This window comes from Euprymna scolopes, chromosome 11, assembly GCF_053919585.1.
Source record: "Euprymna scolopes isolate OS-2025 chromosome 11, ASM5391958v1, whole genome shotgun sequence".
NCBI lineage: Eukaryota > Metazoa > Mollusca > Cephalopoda > Sepiida > Sepiolidae > Euprymna > Euprymna scolopes.
Genome location: NC_136492.1, coordinates 100723070 through 100747037, shown reverse-complemented (window position 1 = coordinate 100747037; position 23968 = coordinate 100723070). Strand labels below are relative to the sequence as shown.

Below are 23968 nucleotides of genomic sequence, written 5' to 3'. Positions count from 1 at the left end.
TTTAATTACAAATATAAATCATTGTGAATTTATTCAAACGGTCCTTACATTTAGTAGAACGTTATTTGTATTTTTTTTTTTTTTACAAAGGCATCACCACTTTTCAAGTCCAAGAAGCCACCCGAGGATAAGGGTTTAAAGAGTGTACAGTAGAAATTGGACAATATAGTAATCGGTAGTAATGGAAATTCGGTAAATTTGTTAACTTATATGGAACGGCTCATCAAGAACTTATTTACATTAGACTTGAAGACAACCATATTGTAGTCAGCTGGAAAGTAGGAAAACGGAAGACAATTCCATAGCCGTGCAGCTCATGGAATCTACGTTTAGGTTTAGGCACAGATAAAGAGTGGGGGAAATTAGTGATAGTGTTTTTTTTTAATTGAAAACTGATCCACGACGATAAAAATTATAACAAACATTTTTATTTTTCCAATTTTACTTTTTTTTCTGAAACTTAAGTTTATAATCGATGAGATTGACGTGACAAAGAAAAAAAATGTAATGTGGTGTGGATGGGGGGACTTTCATAAACATCTATCAAATCTCTTAATAAAAGAGAGTTGGAGTAGCCCCCTACATCAAAGTGGCACCGAACCTAGATTGGGGTGATTAGACAAAAAAAAAAAAAAAAAATTTACAATTTCGAAATCATGAAAACTGTTTATTTTTATACAAAACACATTTGTACACTCTAAGCCTGACTTCAAATAAATTATCATTTTTATTACTTTTCATTCAGTTTGTATCTGACTACATTTATGCCAGTTTTTTTTTTTTTTACTTTCTTTGTCTGTCAAATAATTTACGCCGCTAAAGTACAAATTTCTCTTACATTAGGTACTTTTTACCTTAGCACCAACTAGAATATTTCCTTTAAACTGGCGACTTCTATAGGTTTTAGACTATGCTGAATAAGACAATCTATTTTAACTTTGGCAGAAGCAAGTAGTTTTCAAGATATAATGACATGTATTATGCATTGTAATTCACTGTTCTACGCACGCGCGATAAAAAAAGTGTATTTCTCTCTGCACGACACTGCCACCCACCCCTAATTTTTTTTTTTTTTTATAGTTTTTGCGAGTGGGTATGCTGACAACATATATCAAGGTTGAACTTGGGGCAAATACTCGGACAGTCCCACCTCTCATAAAATGGTGTGTCTTCCAAACCCCGTTCTTAACATTAGGACATTGGGGATTGGCCACCACCACCAACAACAACAATAACAACAATCGTAGTTTAATTTTTTACAAGGAGGGGGCATGCTTCCACTGGGCAACGCCGGGTAACAGGTCCTGTTAGTGTAAAATAAAACTTTCAATTCACAATCAATGTCTAGCAACTGCCAGCAGGATGGTAAAAGATTGTCCTGAATCAAATCAATCAGTAAGCATATTTTATTTGAAAAAGAAAAGAATATTGATGTTTATTTTGTTTCGTTTAAAAAATAAAAATTTACACCTCAGGTAATGTATGTACAGCTAGTATATATATATATAAGTATAAATAGTAGATTTAAACACAAGTGTGTGCGTGTATGTATATAAATATGAACATAAACTGTATGAATGTCAAAACTGAGATCTTCAAACTATTCCGCTACAGAAGAAACAAAAACATAACTCCCTGAAAACGCTCACTTCCTCTATTCATATATAAGTTTAATACACATCCCATCATATAGAAAATACAAGTATCCGGTATCCTTTCAATTAAACTATACAATATGAATTATTTATATGCAAGATAACAACCTTCTCCCTCCCATCAAATATATTATCTTTACATTTTTCCAAATAATCCAAATGCAACATACATTCAGATCCTCATAATTAAAACAATTAACAGAATTAAATAAAATACAATGATCTCTTCCTTCCCACGATCTCATACAGGAACCACTGCATAAATATTATGGAGATAGTATCCACTTAATTAAATAAATAAAAATGTTATATTTAACAAGCATAGAACTTCGAAACAAAAAGGATTGGCATAAATCAGATTTTCTCAAAATGTATCCACAAATATTTCTCTTGTAAAATAAGTCAATTACAGATACTACAATTCATTGTTTTGTTTATTATATCTCTTTGGTTTGATTTGTTTATTTATTTAGAAATATTATAGATATCTGATATGATAAATATATGGTATTATTTGTTTTTCTTTTCCCATTGCCGAATTGGAAATTGCTTTACAACTTGTTAGCATTTTTAATCAAATATGGAATTATGTTAATTAGTAAAGAAATGCCCTTATTTTAAAAAACATTGCATTGTTTAAAAATTGGTTTCAACCGTTTTATGCTTTGTTCTTTTTTATCTTGCATGAATTGTTTTCGTCTATGTACCTTTCAAAATGCATTTTGCTTTAAAAACAATCTGTTCCAAGGAAGACAATTCCACTTTTGCATAATCTACAAATTGAATTATTTTTCAAAATATATATCTTATTTCAGTACCTCTCCAGTGTTACACCAAGATAGAATATGGTTGTTACATAGAAAATAGCAAGAAACATTGAATGTATATACTTGTCAGGGAAAATAAATACTGTTCCAAATTTATATAAATCCATCCAGTATTTTTATTTTTATAAAATAAATTAAACTTTTAGTACTATGTGGAAAATCATTGCCATTATTATAACATTGACTCCATTTTAAATCTCTAAGGAGGTGCATCAAGGGGAGTTAAGCAATGACGAAATTGATTTTGATAACGATGCAACAATTTTCTATGTACTACTAAAAATTGAATTTATTTTATAAAAACATAAATTTTACTGAACAGTATTTATTTTCCTTGACAAGTATGTCATAAAAAGTTTCTTACTATTTTCTGTTTATGAGACATATTCCATCATTGCAGAAGTACCTTTATTTTTTTTTATTTATAATATTTTTATGATTTTATTTTGACTAATGGGAAGTTCACCCAATTTTTCTGACTTCCTGTTAAGCATTAGATTTAAAAAAAAAAAAAAAAAAAAAAAAAAAACAGTTGAAATATGCAATTTGTGTATTTGGATCAAGTAAAGAATAGATACCCCGTAGCAGACGCCGCCGCCTGGCGGTGCCAGGCGCACAATTCAACTAACACCGGTGATTCGACCTTGACATTGGCACAAGCACATGGCGTTGGTTGTTTTTAAACATGCTCGAATATTCACCAGCATTTTTTAAAAAATATATTTACAAAACCTTTGAAGATTTAAAAGAAAAAGTATATGTTTACAAAACATTTTTTTAAAATAAGTAACAAAACGAACGTATTTAAATAAAAGATATTTAAATAAACGGGTGTCTCTTTCTGTTTTGGATTTTTGCGACCAAGATTGATTTTTATGTACCGTGTTTTGTGTGCGTTTTTAAGACAATTCAATATTTATTCTTTAAAACATTAACTTCAGCGACAATTAATATATTTTCAAAATAATATTTTTAAATATTACATTTTTACGAATATTCGCGAGCAAGATTTTTTTAAAAATAAAAGATATTTCAATAAATGGGTGTCTTTCTGAGTGCGTGTTTAATATATTTACAGAACTTTTTAATAACTATTTTATTCTTTTTATCAAACAAAAATAGAACTTTTATAATGACATATATATTATTTACTGTTTCGAAATTTTTAAATTAAAGTTAGTTTTATTTTAAAAAAAAAAAAGACGATTGTTTTTTTTTTCAATTAAATTATAAACTTTATTTGAACTTTCAACAAACTTTTACAGACATAAAAATAGACTTTATAGATATTTTATAATATTTTTTTAAAAATATATTTAACGAAAAGTTGTTTTTTTTTATCATTTCATTGTTGAATAAAATTTCAAAGTAATAAATGGTGAAAAAAAATATCTCGAAAAGAAAAAACACCTCGTCTTTTTTTTTTTTGTTTTAAATAAAACTTTAATTTTAAAATTTCGATGTTTGAAAAACAGTCAATAATATATATTTCATTATAAAAGTTCTATTTTTGTTTGATAAAAAGAATAAAACAGTTAATAAATAATAATAATAATAATAATAATAATAATAATAATAATAATAATAATAATAATAATAAACAACAGTCCATTAAGTTCAAATAAAGACTGTTTGAATAAAACTTATAAAAAAAGGTTCATTCTATACGGTTTTGGCCATTTCTTTTTTGTGCGTTTTTAATACAATTCAATATTTATTTACAGTGCGATGTATGTCGGTGGTCTGTGAAGGAGAAATCCTTTTAGGCCGAGGCAATTTTTTATGCATAATAAAATCACTAGTATAAACAATCGAGATAAAAAAAAGTATATTATTTTATTCACATATCTTTTTATAACTTTTATTTTTATAAAGATGAAATGTAGTATCACAAGATAGAAATCTTTTTATTTTTATTTTTATTAAAAAAAACTTCCTATTTGTTTACTTATCCACAAAAGCAAATCAAATACAAGTTTTTAATGTAACGAAACAACATTTAAACAAAATACATTTAAATAAATGGATGTTGTACAGAAATGATATCACACAATTTGAAAAATGTATTTTCTGAATTTCTTTCATGCCACATAAATTCCTTCAGATAGGAATCTAAGTGAGATCTTCTACAGCCGAGCATTGATTTAATAAATCGTTTATGGCGATTCCAATAGCTTTCTGTTGTCTGTGTATGGACTTGGTTGTTTGGGTTCACAAAATGTTGTGAATGGTTTACATTGTAATGGGGAAATCCCAAATAAGTCTCTATCGTATTATATGCTTTCCATTCATCGCTATGAATGGGCGTTCCTGGTAAAACAATGTTTTTTTTTGTTTTTTTTTTATGGGTAATAAGGTTTCTTTATTCCTTTTTTCGACTATGTGTCATTGGCCGTCGGTTTCGAAATATTCAGTTGCATCATGGCATTTTTTTGGCTTATTCTTTGACTCCATTGCTAATATCCATGTCTGTAAGGATAACTTAGAATTTTTAAAAAATGACTTGTATCGTATAGATGTTCTGTTTTTATACTTTTGACACATTTTATTTTGGCATTTCCAAACATATTTATCCAATGTCATTGAATGTTTCGTCCAATTCATACGGGCATTACAGAATTCACAATTCATTTCATTTGCAAGTAGGAAATGCTGTTTCATGCATTCTATTATGGATAGATCGTCTCTAGAAATCAACGGACACACAACATCTTTGAAAATGGTTTTATCCATTTGTTACAGTATTTAAAACAAAATGGTCCAAATATTAATTTCTTTTAATACCTCGTAAAATTTTGGCTTCTTCGACTTTTGGATTTTTTTGTCATTTAATAAATTGATCACGTGATGGTATCATGAGATTAAATCAAAATTCAATATTTAAAAATATTATTTAAAAAATATATTAATTGTCGGCAAAGTTAATGTTTTAAAGAAAGAATAATTAAATAAATACTGAATTGTATTAAAAAACACACAGCAAAAAAAAGAATTATAAAACACTTTACATAAAAATCAATCTTTAGCACAAAAATCCGCGAAACATAACTATTATTCTAAGGTTTATCTTCAAAAGTTTGTAAATATATTAAAAAAAAAATTGCTGGTGAATATTCGAGCATGTTTACAAACAACCGACGCCGAGTGCTTGTGCCAATGTCAAGGTCGAATCACCGGTGTTAGTTGAATTGTGCGCCTGGCACCGCCAGGCGGCGGCGTCTGCTACGGGGTATCTATTCTTTACTTGATCCGTGTATTTTAATGGGGTTCCGTGTGCAAATCAGCAATCGAGAGCAAGGCCTTGAAACAGTTCACATTCTCTCCTGATGACTCCAAGAATCTACTGGTGTCTGGTACGTAGAGCAATCAGCTGCCAGCACATGCCATGCAAGCTGTTTGTACAAATTACAATAGATAAGAAAATGAGAAAATGTTTTGTCACTGCAAATTTATAATTGTATTTTCATTATTAGTAATTTTATGTGTTTGCAAATAATAAAGATATAGTGTATAATAGTTTTTTTATAGAAATAGTTTATAATATTGTTTTTACAAAAATAAATAATCAATGAAAAAATATTTATTTACATTATTTTTACAAAAGTAATTTTAAATACTTTTTAACATACTTATTTAATAATGAAAATATTTTTTCCATTACAACATTGTTTTACAAAAATAGTCTACAATATTTTTTTACATACTTATTTAATACTGAAACTATTTTTTGGTCCATAAATACATAATAATGAAAATGATTCTGTAATATTTAATGCTTAATATAGTAAAATTACGTTTATTTTTTTTAATAGAAACTGAATAAAATTAAGTAAATATTATGATTACTTGGCAGCATAATAGGTTGTCAACGATTTTATTCATAATTGTGGAAGTAAAATATCATTAATGGTTAGGATGATTGGATGAACTTCCCATTTGCCTTTATTTTTTTATTATTTGTAAACTTTTAATATACTTGTCATGCATATGTACTTGTTTACTGAATAATAAAAATTTAAAGATAGGTGTTAATATAATAAAATTAAAAATAAGATTAAAATAATCAAAGAATAATAAAGAGGAAGTTTGAGTTTTTCTTCACTTCCAGCATTTCCTAAATTTGCTGATCAGGGAAGTAACTGAGAGCAAGGAATCAGTTTTAAGCTTTAAGATTTTTCTGGTCGGTCACTAAACCATTAGGACCATGTGATATATATATATATATATATATATATATATATATATATATATATATATATATATATAAAACATACACAGACAGTGTAACCCGGATATAAGAGACTTCATAGTCTGCCTCACAGACAGCTCTCTTATATCCAGGTTACACTTATATCCGGGGTAACACTGTACATTAACTATTAACACAGGCTCTAATTTGGGACCATAGAAAATCTCTCTTATATCCGGTTTTCTTGCGTGTCTCTTATATCCGGGTTACACTATATATATATATATATATATATATATATATATATATATATATATATATATATGTCAAGAATTGTAAATGTCAACTGAATTGAAGGAATAAATATTATAAGATAGTCAACATCATGAACTTTGGAATATAGTCTTTTGTCATTTATTCACTACACACACACACACACACACACACACACATAGGGTGGTGCAAAAGTCTGGACCAATAAATAATTTACAATATAAAAATATACAATTAACAAGCGTTCAAATTGATATTCACATTTTTCTTACTCAGGAGTCAGATGCTTTTTGCACATTTTCGAGCATAGATATTCCGTCTTATGTTTTTTAAGTTATTGTATTATGCTGTGTTCTAGCATTTGTAAATTTCTTAATTTGTAAGCATAAAACACTGATTTAAGATGTCCCTAGAATAAAAAATTCAAAGAACTCAGATGCAGAGGTTTTGATGGCTTCTCCTAAATATGTTGATCGATTTTAAGCTTAAGATTTTTGATATACAATCAAAATTATTATCCAAATATCTGAGCATATCATTGACAAAATATGATGAAGTTTTAATACTGCTGAAACCACATATCTTGCAGAATTACCATGTTTTCTAGGGAGGCAATAAATAAAATTATAAATGATCTACTTATATGATTAAAATCATGTTAGCAATAAACAGAACCTCTATAGTAGCTTATCTATGAGTCCAGACTTTTGCATCCACCTAGTATATAAGTTAAATAAATAATGGATTTTAAATAATCAGGTTAGGTGGATATATTGTATCAACCAAATATTTATTAGATTTGACACTGCAGATTCCTTTTTGTTATCCCTTCTTTTCAAGTATTACATTTGTAAGAACACTACCTTCCAGATGGTACTGTTCACATAAACAGTTCAAAAACATCAAATATGTGCATAGCTCTTCCTCTTCTCTGCCTCAAATTAAAAAAAAAATGGACTTGAAATTAAAAAGCATATTTTCAAATTTCAAAGCTCAACTTCAAATTCAGAAGAAAAACAGAAGTTAAAGTTACTTTTCTCTAAAAAGTTAATAATCGCTTTGACTGACCAATGTAATTTTTTGATCTAATACCAATGCTTTTTTTAAATGCTCGATCAGATGTGTAGCGAGTTTGTAGTTAACTTACTAAGCATTGGAATTGTGAATATATTGTTCATAATTATAAGTAATTGACAATGAACTAATATTGAAGAGTGAAAAAAGGGAAAAAAAATGATTGAAAAAGAGCAATTACAGGTGCTTTCCTGATAATAATAGAATAGTAGTTGCTGCTAGAAATACTGAAGACTGGAAAGAGATGACTATTGCTAGTGCCATAGTAATAGAAATATGGTTGGATCAAGTGCTACCAAATGACGGTAGCTTGTTCCACCTTACCACATAGGATGAATGTTGGAATGGTTAAGGAGAAATTTACTGTTAGGGAGTAGTTAAACGTCTTTCCTACCTGAATCCACACAAAACTAAAAAGACAATGCAGATATGTGAGAAAGGTATTCCAGAACTAAGCAACCAAATGAAGTATCTTATGTACATTTGATCATGAGATCAACTGCAGAAAGAAAATGATTTATTTATATCAATGAAAAGAGTTGTAATATATTTTTACGACATTGATATAGAAGATTCAAGCACGTGATCAGATAAGTAGTTTTATCCAGAGGCACTAACGTTCACGTGATAGAAGCAATCAAACTTGTCTAGTCTGTCTACTGAGAGAGACAAACGGATTTTTAAAACTGTTTCAGATGAAGTGGTGAAATTAGTTATTGTCTATGACACTAAGTTGAAGAAGTAATCCAAGAAGAGTACTATTATCCACAATACTCACTACAAGGCACAAACACAAAATGCTGGAATGTTGTGAATGTTGCTTTAAAATGCCAAATCGCAGAAACATTCAAGACTATGATATCTGCAGCATTAGCTGGAATTGCTCAGAGTACATATTGTGCTACCTTGAAGAAGCACACAATGAAACAATGTTCACAGTTACTCGACTACTACGACTAAACATGTAGAAACATTAAAATCCAACCTTGGCACATGATGTACAAAATGAGAGAATGTCTAAACTCGTTGAGCATTAATTATCCATTCATGAGTGTTCGTTTGTTTATAAATTAATACTTTTGATAATAATATTTTAAATACATTTTTTTTATTTGAAGTTGATCTTGTTTTAATTTGAAACCGAGCTTTTTTTCATTTGAAGTTCATCTTTTTCATTTGAGGTTAGAAATGTGAAGTGTGTATGGATAAATGTGACTGAATACTCATTTGCATTCCATGTGTGAACTTGTTTCCAAGTTTAAATGATGTCACACATGCCCTCACATGAAAGTAGTTTCTACCACATTAAAGGTATTATTTTATGGTTGATGGTCTTTGAAACTTCATAAAATACAAATATCCCCTTTCTTTAGACTTCATTCATAAAAATGAAGCTGATAATTTGTTTCTTTTTCTTTTCTTTCATATGTAAGAAGAAAATTTCTTAAAACAAAAACGTAAGCTTTAATCAAATTTTTTTCTGGAAAAATTTATGAAAATAAGTTGATGTTTTTATAATTATAATATCAGCAATTTTTGTTTATTTAAATTTATCAAATTCAGTTTTCATTCATATTTTCATATTTTCCGGAAAAATGCTACAAAAATAAATGAAGTACCTAAAATGTTGATCGCTGCAAGTGTGTATTCGTAAGAATAATTAAACTTGTGCTTCACACAAATTGACATATAAATCACTATCGTAGGAAACAGTGGCGGTTGATTCCTTCTCAACACTTGGTGGATCACTTCCATCATCTCTACCAATATCAGAACCTTTGCTACGGAACCGTTTTTCACTACTTCGTCTTGACTGATCTTTGCTTGAACGATCTGAGCGGTTTGATATGATACTATCAGAGCCAATCTCTTGTAAAACGCCACAAATCCCAACAGTATCTTTTTTGGAGGAGTCTTTCCGACTATTTAAAAATTCTGATATTTTAGTAATGGCAGATACTGGTGATAATTGCTTCAAATGAAAATTGTCCTTTTCTTCATTTATTTTTGATAAAATTATTTGTTTTTGTTTATTTTTTTGTTGAATCAAACATTGAAGCTGCGTTTTATTGTCTGATGATTTTAGATGAACTGGACATACGACATATTGTATGTTCTCCATTGGTTTGTCCACAATGCAGTCTGCTACGTCAATGTCGAGTAGAGCCACAGCTTCAGATACATTTTGACAGATGGCACTAGAATAACTATCAATCACTTCTTGATTACTAGGATGACGTTCAAATGTTGGCATAAAAAACATACCCAGACCTCCGACAATCATAGTGCATCCAGCAAAAACATAACCAGCCGATGTATTCTCATACATATCATTTAGATACACTGTAAAAGAGAGAGAGAGAGAGAGAGAGAGAGTGACAATTAAAAAAAAAAAAAAATACTTTTTGATGATTTCATCTTCACAACAAAATAAAAAATTGTAATTTGAAATCATTTTAAAACATTATTGTTGTGCTATTTGGATTATTTGGATTATTTGGATTATTTGGATTATTTGGATTACTGTTCTCATATTGAGCGTTATTTTTACATTTTAAAACATTATTGTTGTGCTATTTGGATTACTGTTCTCATATTGAGCGTTATTTTTACATTTTGCTTGATATAACCTATGACCTTCTTCAGGTACATCTTGTCAAACTCAAGAATCTGTATGTCATTTCAAATGGAATCCTTTATTTAGTTCACAGGTGTAGTTTGCTTTTATTTCTTAAGTAATTCGTAATTGTATTCTTAGTATCTAAGCATTTGCATCTGTTACACTATAAGTGCTAAACTCACTATCATAGGATGTATCGGGATGTGGCATGATGGATAAAAATTCATTATGCCACAGATTCTTGCAGATGTTATGCAGGTTGAAGATTCAATCCTCAGTGCAGGCGATAAAAAGAATACAACTATCAATTACTTAAAACTTTTACCTGCTCATGGATGATGGAACCAGAGCAAGATACTCTCATAGATTAAATAAAGGGTTTTGTTCAAAATGCTGTACAGATTCTTGAGTTTGACAAGATGCACCTGAAGAAGGTCAGTTTACATGTGAGAATAACATCAGTTTTAAGTGACGTTGAAGGTTCACTCCTCAGTGTGGGTGGTACTAAGACTAAAATTATGAATTATTTAAGATTTCTACCCAATCATTGCTGACAGAATGAGAGCAAACTACTCTTATAACCGCCCCAGGTGGCAAAAATAGTTGCTATGCCACTAATCTGAAGCTACATCGATTGAAACATTGTGAAAATAACATTCAAGTAGTTTGAGTAACCCAAATAAATACAAATTATCGATCCTTATCTTAAAATTCTAAAAACTACTTGTTCTAAGAACGCTCAATCTTTATATACTCATGCGTTTATTTTTATAATATTGAATTGGAAGTATTGAAAAGAATTACTGGCAATGTGAAATTCTGAAAGACAATTATGTCTAAAAAAAAACAAAACAATTCATGCAAATGCTGTATACTTAAGAATGTATAGCATATATATATTAAAAAAAAACATATATTAAACATATATTAAAAAACAACACATTTGCAAGTTATGAAAAACTTTTTTTCTTATTATTTAATATTTTATCACACCAGATTGACTCAACAACAAATTATGACAATAGAATACAATATAATATACCAAGAGATTTCATATTTGTATTATCACCTTTCACACATATTTAAAAAATGAGATCATCTGATCAGCAAAGATATTGATTGACGATTAAGTTGATGTCAGTAAAGTAAAAAAAATTCTGACTTTACCCATTTTTAAATAAATTGATCCAAAATCAAATATGTTGTCTCAAAAGTGACATTCTTTTTATTGATTGTAAGAATATTTAAGTGATAAGTCAGAGAATATTTATTGTTCTAAATGGAATTTAATTGCCACAATTTCAAATAAATGTATACGATACATATATGTTTTATGAGAATGACAATTATTTTTATTTAAGCTGAAAGAATTATCTTTTTCTTAAAATATGTTGTTGTCATCATCATCATCATCATCATCATCATCATCATCATCATCATCATCATCATCATCAACAACAGTAAACTGGTTGGTGTAGAAAGCATCATGGAATTTCCACAGGCTCCAGGAGTAAAAAAATATCAAAATAAAGCTTAGAATAAATCTAAAAATGTAATTTATTTTAGAAGATTCCTTGTGCCAGATAGTTTACAATTCTTCAAAATTATTTAAAAATTGAATGCGTAGCAGCTGCTACAAACAAGCAGAAACTACTTCTCACAACTTCGAGATTTGAAATCCATTTCTCCCTGGCTTGTCCAATCACAAGAACGAGTATATAAAAGGCGAAATCACGAACCTTTAATCCTCTTTGTGTTCTGCCCAGAAGCAGACATCGCCTGGGGCTTCAGCCCCAGGCAGAACGTGAGTACTATGAGCTAGCTATGGCTCTCTTCAACATACCATTTATTTCCACGTGCAGTACCCACCCGAACTTTATTTATCATTCTACAGGATTACTCTCGTCGATACAACTCATAGTCATGCACACCAATACATTAGTACACTGAAGACTTTGTCCTTTCTTCCTCTTTTGCCCCGGCGACTACTAGCTATAAACACATGTGTTGCAATATTTTTTTTAATGGGTATGATTTCACACAGTCGGGAGATTCTATTTATAAATGATGCTGCTAGGAACTGACGAATCGATTAATTCGCGTTCTGCTACCAACCAATCAGAAACCAGAATTGCTCCATAAAAATTAAACTTTTCTGTGGTAACTTTGCATATGTTTTCTTCATGTCAACACCGGAAGAATGTTTTGCTCTGTGGATCCCAACTCTAGAACTGTCTACTGCGAACCAGTCACCTCCAGGACTTGTGTAGAACAACTAACCATCGGAAACTGTTCTGTCTACTGCGAACCAGTCACCTCCAGGAGTTGTGTAGAACAACTAACCATCGGAAACTGTTCTGTCTACTGCGAACCAGTCACCTCCAGGACTTGTGTAGAACAACGAACCATTGGAAACTGTTCTGAAACTAAACATGGCTTACACTTCTAGAGATTATGAGCCCAGCATGCGTTTTTATTTCGATGGATCTGAATCAAAATTCAAATTGTGGCAGTTGAAATTTTTAGGATATCTACGAATTCAAAAGCTACACAAAGTACTTCAAACACAATCTGAAAACAGAAACAGCCTTGACTTCATTGAAAAAAAACGCAACTGTCTTTTCGGAATTAATACAGTGCTTAGATGACCAAAGTCTATCACTGGTAATGAGAGAAGCCCTGGACGATGGCTGCAAAGCATTGAATATATTGAGAGAGCATTATTTATCGAAAGGAAACCCCAAAATTACTTCTTTATATACTGAACTGACCTCTCTAAAACAAATGGAAGCTGAAACCATTACAGATTATATTATAAGTGCTTAAATCACTGCAAATTCTTTAAAAATGTCTGGTGAAGTTATTAGCAACAGTCTGTTAATTTCCATAGTCCTTAAGGGATTACCAAGTGATTTCAAGCCATTTACCACCGTGATAACCCAAAAAGAAAAATCCATGACTTTTAGTCAATTCAATGTGGCACTCAGAAGTTACAAGGAAACTGAAAAAATGATCACAGAAAAAAACGAATCTACAAATATCATGACATTTAAAAATGCACACATAAAAACACCAAAATTAAATTATACCCATGCTGGGAATAAAAACTGTAACTTTGCCAAAACAAATTTTTCTTCTAAGAAAAGTACAAAAATTATTTGCTATAATTGTGGCCGACCTAATCACAAGAGGTTCCAATGTAGATACAGGACTTTAAAGGATGACTCTATTAAAAATGTGGAGAGCTCCGTTAGCGAACATACATTTTTATTTTTATGTACGTTTAACGCTTCAACAAACAACAATAATTTTCTTGTCGATTGTGGTGCAACGGCACATGTGATTACAAAGGAATCTCATTTTATCAATTTTGATCCCAACTTTAAGCCTCAAAATCATTTTGTAAAACTTGCTGACGGCAATATAGTAAATGATATCGTTTTGAAAAGAGGTGATGCTAAAATCTCGCTAAGGAACAATAAAGGTGAACTGTGTTTTTGTATTCTAGAAAACACTCTTCTAAACCTGAAATTTAAACAAAATATATTTTTTGTACAAGCTGCCATTAAATAAGGTACAAATATAAACTTTAGCCTCAATAAATCAGAACCAGTGTACCCGAATGGAACTATATTCGACATTAAAGAAAATGGAAGACTATATTATTTAAATAGCGTAGTCCCATCAAAAACCACCTGCCATGATTTACAGATATGGTATAAAATTCTTGGGCACTGCAATATTCCTGATATCAAAAATTTGCGGACTGTAGTTGATTGAATGAAAATAAAAACATCAAAAAACTTTAACCGCAACGTTTGTATGCAGGGAAAAATGACAAATTATAAATACAAGATACCAGACAAGAAGGCCACGAAAATCCTATCACTGGTGCATTGGGACTTGAACGGCCCCATGGAATTGATGGCCAGAGAACATTATAGATATGTGTTGAATTTTGTAGATGGATATTCAGGTTTAATAATGGTTTACTTTTTAAAGAACAATTCTGATACCCTGCTAGCAACTAAAAAATATTTAGCCGACATAGCTCCCTACTGTGAAGTAAAATGTATTCACTCTGACAACGGTATGGAATTCACTAATAAAGACTTTGAACTTTTACTAATTTACCATCGTATCAAGCATGAAAAATCGTCCCCTAAATAGCTACACCAAAACGGAACTGCGAAAAGAGCATGGCAGACACTTTTTGAAATGGCAAGATATCTACTCATATATAGATAAAAAGAGTAAATTAAATATTAAAATTGATAGAGGTATATTTGTTGGATATGATAAAAACAGTTCAGCCAATTTAGTATTTTTCCAGAGAAAAATAAAATTAAAAGTATCTGATGTGTAAAATTCACAGATACGTTTAATTTTAAAGACGAAACCCCGTCATATGAAGAGGATGAAATTATATTTCCTCAAATTATTAAAACAAATGATGATGATGATGATGATGATGATGATGATGATGATGATGATGATGATGATGAGGAGGAGGAGGAGGAGGAGGAGGAGGAGGATAAATTTGAAAGATACCCCAAAAGAAATAGAAAACAGGTCGATTTTTTTGTGGTCGGCAATATGAAAGATTATCAAATCGACTATTGCTATTCCATGGAAAATATACCAAAAAGCTTTAATGAAACAATTAATTCAGAACATTGTGATCAATGGAAATTAGCAATGAAAAATGAAATAGGTGCTTTGACCGAAAATAATACCTATACGGTAGTACCTCTCCCAAAAGATAAACATGTCATTTCTAAAAGATGGGTCTTTAGAAAAAAGACTACAGCATCAGGCGTTGAACAGTACAAAGCTAGATTTGTTGCTAAAGGATACTCTCAGATTTACAGTATAGAATATTTTTCTATGTTTTCACCGACCACAAACCTAATGACAATCAGAATTTCATTGCAAATTGCATCGCAATATGACATCCATCAAATGGACGTAAAAAATGCTTATTTGAATGCCCCAATAGACTGTGAAATTTATATTACCCCTCCAGAGAGATTTATAATGAAAAATAAAAATAGCATGCACGGTCTAAAGCAGAGTGCTCAGTGTTGGAATACAGTATTTTATGATTATATGATTAAACAACAATTTAAACAATGCCCAGCAGACCCCTGTTTATATACCCAACACAAAGACAATAACTACTGATTTTGGTTTTATAGGTTGATGATATTTTAATCACATTAAATTGTGACATAATGTCGACCGATGTTAAGAACAAATTAAATAAAAGATTCAAAATGACCGATATTGGCAAAATACCCTGTTTTTTGAGGATAGAATTTACTCAAAAGAAAGGACTTATTATTAAATTTGGAATGGGAGAGTGCAAGAAATGCTCTACACTGGTCAAAAATAATATTAATAAAAATATACACACAGAATCCGAAATAATAGAGGATAAATTATACTGAGAAATCATAGGAAGTCTTATATATTTAATGACTGCGATGAGACCTGATATATGCTATACAGTAACAAAACTATCACAAAAATTATCAAGACCAACAGTGAAGGATTTAAACAGAGCTAAACAAGTCCTTTGTTATTTAAAAGGAACTAAAGAACAGAAGTTAGTATTTAGAAAATCAAGAAATCCCCTAAAATTAGAAGGATTTTCAGATTCAGATTGGGGAAACGACGAGGATCGAAAAAGTATATCTGGATATTGTTTCAGACTCTCAGAAAATGGGCCTATTATTTCATGGAAATCTAAAAAGCAACAGATTGTATCTCTCTCTACATGTGAAGCAGAATTTATCACGATCACACACATGACCCAGGAAGCACTCTACCTTAAAAATATCCTAAAGACAATTTTAGAGCCAGAATTAACTAAAACTAAAAGCCTCATAGTAATTAATTGTGATAATCAAGCTAGTATAGTCTTAGCACAGAACACAATAATCCACAAAAGATCTAAGCATATAGATATAAAATATTATTTCATAAAAAACGAGGTGAAAAAGAATCCATTATTTTGAATTACATATCATCAGAACAAAATATCGCTGATGTATTCACGAAACCCGCAACAAGAATAAAGTTAAAGAGTTTTGCTTCAAAACTTGTCGGAGGATTTATTGAATAATTTTTCATGGGCCTGTATGTATATAAATTTCTATATATTGACAAAAAAAAATGTCCTGGGCAAGACGTTAAACTGCATTCATTTTGTTTGTAATAACACTTTAACCTACTAATGGGTAACTAATACTTTTATTGAAATTTTTTAAAAAAATCCCTTTTTGAAAACATTTTCTTTGTGAATTTTCTTTTTGACAAATAATTTTTGCATCACTTTTTGAAAACATCTTTGTAAATTTTCTCTTGACAAATACTTTTTGCATACTTATTTTAAGGCACTCATAAATTACAATTGACTTTTACTTTTTATGCACATTAGTTTTCTTCCTTATTTATCAAAAATGTCCTACTCTTTTTTTTTTTTGCATTGTTTTAATTAACAAAAAAAACAAAACAAAAAAACAAACAAAAAAACTCTCTTTTTAACGGGTACATATTGCATGTATATTTATTTATATGTATACTAGCAGGGATACCTGACTTTGCCCAGGTGTTTGTAGGTGTGTGTGGTGTTAAATAAAAAAGAACCCGTGGGTTAGGATCGAACCCGAAGCCCTGAGGCGAAGTTTGAAAATAAAATCGGCCAGCCAGAATGAGTTAGTGAAAGATGTTTGAATTTATTTAAGTAAGAACCAAATTGACAGGTGCGCGCCCAGAAGTTGTCAAGCGTTACAACGACGACGACATCAATGACCAGGTTTGTTTGTTATAAGCGAAGTAAAAAAAGAAAACAACGTTAAACCTTAAGCGGGAAAAAAAACACAAAAAAAACTAACGTAAGGCAAACGAACGATGAAAACAGAAAAACGAACACGTGAAAAATGGCTTAAATAAGCCTGTTTTGATATTAAAATTTAAAAAATCGGTGGGTACTCGGGTATTTTTGGGTGTGTGGTCGGGGGTGGATAAGCGAAGTAAAAACAAAAACAGAAAAACGAACATTACGTGAAAAATGGCTTAAATAACACTGGTTCAATATTTAAATTTAAAAAATCGAAAAAAAAAGAAAGACATCTCACACCACGATTCGAACCCAAAATGTTTAGATTATGAACCAAGTCGCTAATCGACTGACCTAACACGACGTACATGAAATTTGTTCAGTTTTTCAACTATTTAAAGTAAATCAGGTCATGACGTCATCTGGCGCATGCGTAGAACCGCTCGTCGTCACGAGAAGACCATTTTTGTTGACCACCCTTTGTCGAAAATTGTCGATTTCAGAGTGAAAAAAATTAATGTTTTTGGCCAATTTTTCAATATTTTTTGAGCGAAGGATAGGGCTTCGATATGATACCGAGTTTGTGAATTTTCATCGTGTCTGTCGAAAGTTTTTAGCAGACACACAAACATACACACATACATACATACATACATTTTCGCTTTTATATATATAGATTTATTTATATATATTTAGAGACTTCCCCATTATAAAAAATAGAGGGGGGTGCAATATTTTTGCCCTATAATGGGGTATGATCCTGTACAGTCAGGAGATGCTATTTATAAATGATGCTGCTAGGAACTGACAAATCGAATTAATTCACGTTCTGCTACCAACCAATCAGAAACCAGAATTGCTCCATAAATATTAAACCTTTTCTGTGATAACTTCGCATATGTTTTCTTCATGTCAACACCGGAAGAATCTTTTGCTCTGTGGATCCCAACTCGAGAACTGCTTACTGAGAACCAGTCACCTTCAGGACTTGTGTAGAACAACTAACCATCGAAAACTATTCTGTCTACTGCGAACCAGTCACCTCCAGGATTTGTGTAGAACAACTAACCATCGGAAACTGTTTTGAAACTAAACATGGCTTACTCACATATACATCACAAAGATATTAGACAATATAGTCTAAATACACATGCATACATCACAGAGACAGCACTATATGAGTATGTTATATATACACTCATTATATAGATGGCTATATAACAGATTATAATTTAGAACACATCTATATACATACTGCTATATAGCATTACTAACCAGCAGAACAATGTCACTGTTGACCAAGGAAAAATCTATGTCTGCATAGTATGATAATATATGGAAGTGAATCTTGACCAACAAGGGCTGATGATATGTTTTGCATGGAGAAAAATGATATGAGAATGATATAATGGATATATAATGTTAGTCTTTAAGATACAGTTAAATCTGATGACCTCAGAGAAAGATTAAACCTGGATAGTTTATGGAGAAGAAAAGTAGACTCCATTGATATGGACACATTGAAAGAATGGATGAGAGTCATTGGGTTAGTAGGTGCAGAACAGTTGAGATAACAGGGTCAATTGGCAGGAGGAAGTGGTGAAAGTGGATTTGAGAGAAAGAGGGGTAAATAAAGACCTGGCTTCTACAATCTGCTGTCATTTGAAAATAGGAGCACGTTTTCATTAATCACAGGGTGGAATGATAAAATTGTCACCCTAGAAAAGATGACATAATTCCATTTCCGTTTGATGAAGATCGGTTTTCTTTTTTTGTTGCAGACCATCTACTAATTGGCCAGTTGTGTACAAATCCCAAGAGCGATAGGAGCCTTCTATCATGTCTGAAAGTGACACAATGTTCAATGAACGAGATTGGAAATGCGCTGTTGTACAACAACATGCTCTTTAGTGATCAAAATTATGACAACAGGACCATTGCCAGCACCCTCAAAATGCAAATTTGGACAATTCAATACTTGAGGGCACAGCTTAATGAAGTTTCCAGCCACGGTTATGGCCTTTGGTGTGGTTTCAAGTAAGGGCCACATCATGCCACTCCACATCTTCAAAGTTGGCTTGAGTGGACCTGGATGTGCTGAAGAGTGTGGTGATCCCCTGGTGCAATCAGGGGGCTGCTGGCAGACCCTGAGTGTGGCAGCAGGACTCGGAGCCGGCCCACAAGTCCAAAGAAACCCAGGCTTGGATTCAGAAGGAGTGCTATGACTTTGTACCTTTTTCTCACTGACTCCCCCCCCCCACCTCCTCCCCCGACCTGAACCCGCTGGACTACTTTGTTTGGTCATACGTCAGAACATGACCTCCTACAACACCAAAGTCAGCCTGATTGCTGCCATTTGCCGAGTATTCGCTGAGCTTCCACATGTGCTTGTGGAAAAGGCACGCTCCCAGTTCTGTACTCATATCAAGGCTGTGATTAAAGTTGAAGATAGCTATATTGAATAGACATCAGCTCTACTACATAATCAAGTTATCTGAATTGATTTTTTCAATAAATGTTTTAAAATAAAGCTGTAGTGTTGTTTTTTTTAAGGCAACAAATTTATCGTTCCACCCTGTAATTTCAGCATGTTGTTGATATAAAATAGAAAGAGAATAGAACCCTTAAGGAACACCACTGTAAGCATCTATCTCAGATGACAATTATCTGAACTTTGTATGTACAGTCACCAAGGAACTTATCCACCTTGTCAGCTATTCATGAAAATCATAGGTGTTGAGTTTATATATTTTAAAATATAAAATTTATAAATGATAAAAAATCTATCATTTATAGATTTGTATTAAGTTGTTAAATATTTTGGTAGGTTGGTTTACACAAATACAAACTAAACAAACAATTTAGATTTTTTAGACATCTGAAAAGAATGTAATAAATAAATATTTATAATTTTAAATATTTAAATGAATGTATACCATTGATAATATAATAGAATTAAGAAATTAATGCATACCATTGATAAAAACATAATAGAATTAAGAAATTAAAAACTAATCAAGAGAAATCCCCAAAATGGATGGTAGAAAATTTGGTATTAACTTTGTATCTACTAAAAGCCCTACAGAGTGCTTTCTCCACACAAACAAATCGCTGTTGAATTCTATAAGCAAACCTAATGGCAATATAAATAAGTGTTCACAAATATATGCGCTATCTGGATTAATTTTGCTTTATGTTCTCTTTTTATGTTTAGCTGTTACACTGTTAAACTTGTAAAAATATTTGCTTAAAATCAGGTTTATGCTTGTATAAAAATTCCTACGTGTAACTAACAAATAAACTTGAAAGAATCTTTTCGTATGAACATTTTTTAACTTTTTTATTGCATGTTTGAATTATATTTTTCAATAAATATTATATGTTTTTCTTTAATTAAACTGATTTACATGACAGCCTGATTTGGTTACAGTATTTATAGTGATAAATCAATGTATGTACATATATTATACTTACTAGCCGTGAGAGTTCCTGCCAAAGTTGATATCGATTGAGCAGCGCACACAAAACTCCAAGCTCGTTCCATAATTTTTACTGTGACAAGCTGAAATAAGTAGAGTTTTAAACTATAATAGTAGCCTCCACAGGCTATACCATAACCCCACGCATACAAGGCATGAGCAGTGAGATTATCTGCTAACAGTAACAAAACTGTAATAAGACCTCCTGACATAGCAGCAGTCTGACAAAGGTGACGCCTTGAGATCAAACATTCTTTACTCTGACGAATGATTACATATCCAAATGCAAAACATCCAGCCACAAAACCCGTGCATAAGTAAATGTTCAGCAGTAAAAGTTTGTCAGACGCCACATTATGTTGGGATGCCGTGTGTAGCTGAAATGAGAAAAGGAGATTTTTAAGATTCTAAACAATTTTAAAATGAACTTAGAAAGAGTACAGTATCAAATGTATGAATTATACTTACAAGTAAAATGAAAGGGACGTGTATACCAAGTCCTATAATGGCTATAATTAGAAGCAGCATTAACAAGGCATGCATACGTAGAGCACGAAAGTCAAAATAAGCTGGTTTCTGAGCTTCACGGTCTCGCCTTGATTTCATTTGGTTTTTAATGTGTAAAAGCATCTTTCGTCGAGGATGATACAAAGAAGCCGAACGGTACAAAAATCCAGCAAATATTGTTAAAATCTGCATCCCAGCAATACACTGTAAAGCTTTTGACCACGTTAACTGACTGAAAACAACAAGAAAAAATAGTTTTAATAAAACTTTTTCTTCATAGTTTTAAAGATTTGCTTTCTTAAAAAGAGAGAGATCTGGGTTTTTTTATTTTTTTTTTTTATTACATTTTCACCCCAAACAAGGCACATTGCCACTTTGGTATAGGGGGCTACTATCAGGGTCAGCAACTACTGGGGCACTATGTAGGGATTTGGGCAGCAAGATGTCGGTTTACGTTGCACTTGAACTTCTGCATGTCAGTACAGTTAGGGAAGCAGGATCCTGGAATGGAATTTCAGAGTCTAGCGGTTCTGGGGAAGAAACAACTGGAGTAGAAAGATCTTTTACATCTAGGGATCTCTACTGTGTGGGGGTGGGATTTAGCTGCCTGTCGGGTTTGTCGAGGGTGTCTGTGTCGTGGGGGCACAAGTGTCTGCAGTTCGTCAGAGCATTCACCATTAAAATACTTGTAGAACAAGCAGAGGGATGCAACGTTTCGTAGATGGGACAGAGGCTGAAGCTTAGATGCCAGTTCAGAGCCTATCAGATTGGCGACTCTTTTTTGAACGTTGTCTAGGAGCGAGAGACTAGTAGTAGACGCACTAGCCCAGATGTGACAACAATACTCCATACATGGGCGAATGGTGGCCTTATAGAGATACAGGATACTTTCAGGTGTCAGTAGTTTTCTAGCACGGTAGAGAGAGCCTACCTTTTTTGCAGCGGCCCTGGCAATGTTTTCAATATAATTGTTCCAGCTCATGTTTCCTGTGAACGTTAGGCCAAACAGTTTGAAAGATGTACTCTCAGACAGGGAGTCACTGGCCATTGCTATTGGTGGCAGAGAAGGTTTCTTGTAGTTATTGAAGGAAACCAGTTTAGTCTTGGCAGCATTGAATGTGACCATCCATTTATGTCCCCATTCCACTACAGATTGGAGGTCATCCTCTAGTGTTTTTGCCATTTCTTTAGATATGTGTTAATTTGTTTTCCTGTCATGCCTGTTATAGAGTGTAGTGTCATCAGCATATATACCCATCTCAGAGGCAGTTTTGTCGGGGAGGTCATTAATAAATATCAGGAACAATAGAGGTCGAAGAATAGACCCCTGGGGCACTCCCGCATTTATATCACACTGTTTAGATGTTCGACCGTCGAGGACAACCTGGATTTTTCTCTTATCTAAGAATGATTTAATTATGCTAAGTATTCTACCAGTGATACCGTATAATTTAATTTTCCTGAGGAGACCCTCATGCCATACCCTGTCAAAAGCCTTAGATATATCTAGAGCTACCGCTCTGCCCTCCCCCGCTTTGTCCAGTGAATGGTATATACGTTCAGAGATTACAGTGAGGATGTCAGCTGTGGAACGGGCTTGTCTAAATCCATATTGTTTGTCAGTCAGAAGTTTAGCATCTGTAAGGTGCCGGACAAGAGCATGGTTAATTATGGTCTCAAATATTTTGGCAAAAAGTGGGAGGAGACTAATGGGGCGATAATTTGATGGGTCAGTTCTTTCGCCAGAATTCTTGAATATTGGTACCACAGAAGCAGTTTTCCAACAGCCCGGAAAGCATGATTCATTAAGGCATTTGTTGTAGAGTTTGGAGAGAACTGGAGCTACTTCGGCTGAGCACTTTTTTAATAGCACAGCCAGGATGAGATCAGGTCCACATGCTTTTGAAGTGTTAAGATTTTTTATGACCTGAGCAGGGGTGATTTTTAGATAGATGTTTTAGTTTAAAGCTACAATAAATGATAGTGAATTATAAATTTAGTTATGAAATATTCCTTTTTCACCATAGAAATTATCTCCTATTTGAAAAGAATAGCAAACCAAAGCAATATTCAATAGATTAATCTATATATATAAAAGCGAAAATGTATGTATGTTTGTGTGTATGTATGTATGTATGTTTGTGTGTCTGCTAAAAACTTTCGACCGACGGAACAAAAATTCACAAACCTGGTCTCATATGAAAGCCCCACCTTCCGGACGACAAATATCGAAAAATTGGCTCAAAATGACCATCAGAAGTGCGTCAACTGATCGATTTTCTGCGGGGGGGGGGGCAAAAAAGTGACATTTTAATGTTAAGCATTACATATTTTTAAATCGATTTATAACTGCCCCAAAAAATACGGGCGCCAACTCTTCTACATAAAGTATACAGGCGGCCGTTTATTTTTGGTCAACTTGTATTTAAAACCCGCCGAGTCATGTCACGTGATCTTGACATCAGCAAGCTCTAATGGCGGTCTGAATTTACAATTTAAA

The 23968-nt window shown here is 32.1% G+C and overlaps 1 protein-coding gene across 1 annotated transcript in view; it reads right to left on the bottom strand.

The window, feature by feature from the left end:
• Positions 1 to 7715: 7715 nt before the first annotated feature.
• Positions 7716 to 23968, bottom strand: part of LOC145287997 (monocarboxylate transporter 12-like) — a 71776-nt gene continuing 55523 nt past the window's right edge. The window contains exons 3-5 of the mRNA XM_080135997.1: positions 21430 to 21700; positions 20957 to 21338; positions 7716 to 10361 (exon numbers count right to left, since the gene is read on the bottom strand). Coding sequence (XP_079992123.1) covers positions 9679 to 10361; positions 20957 to 21338; positions 21430 to 21700 — 1336 coding nt within the window. The 3' untranslated portion in view covers positions 7716 to 9678. The remainder of the gene's footprint in view (positions 10362 to 20956; positions 21339 to 21429; positions 21701 to 23968) is intronic.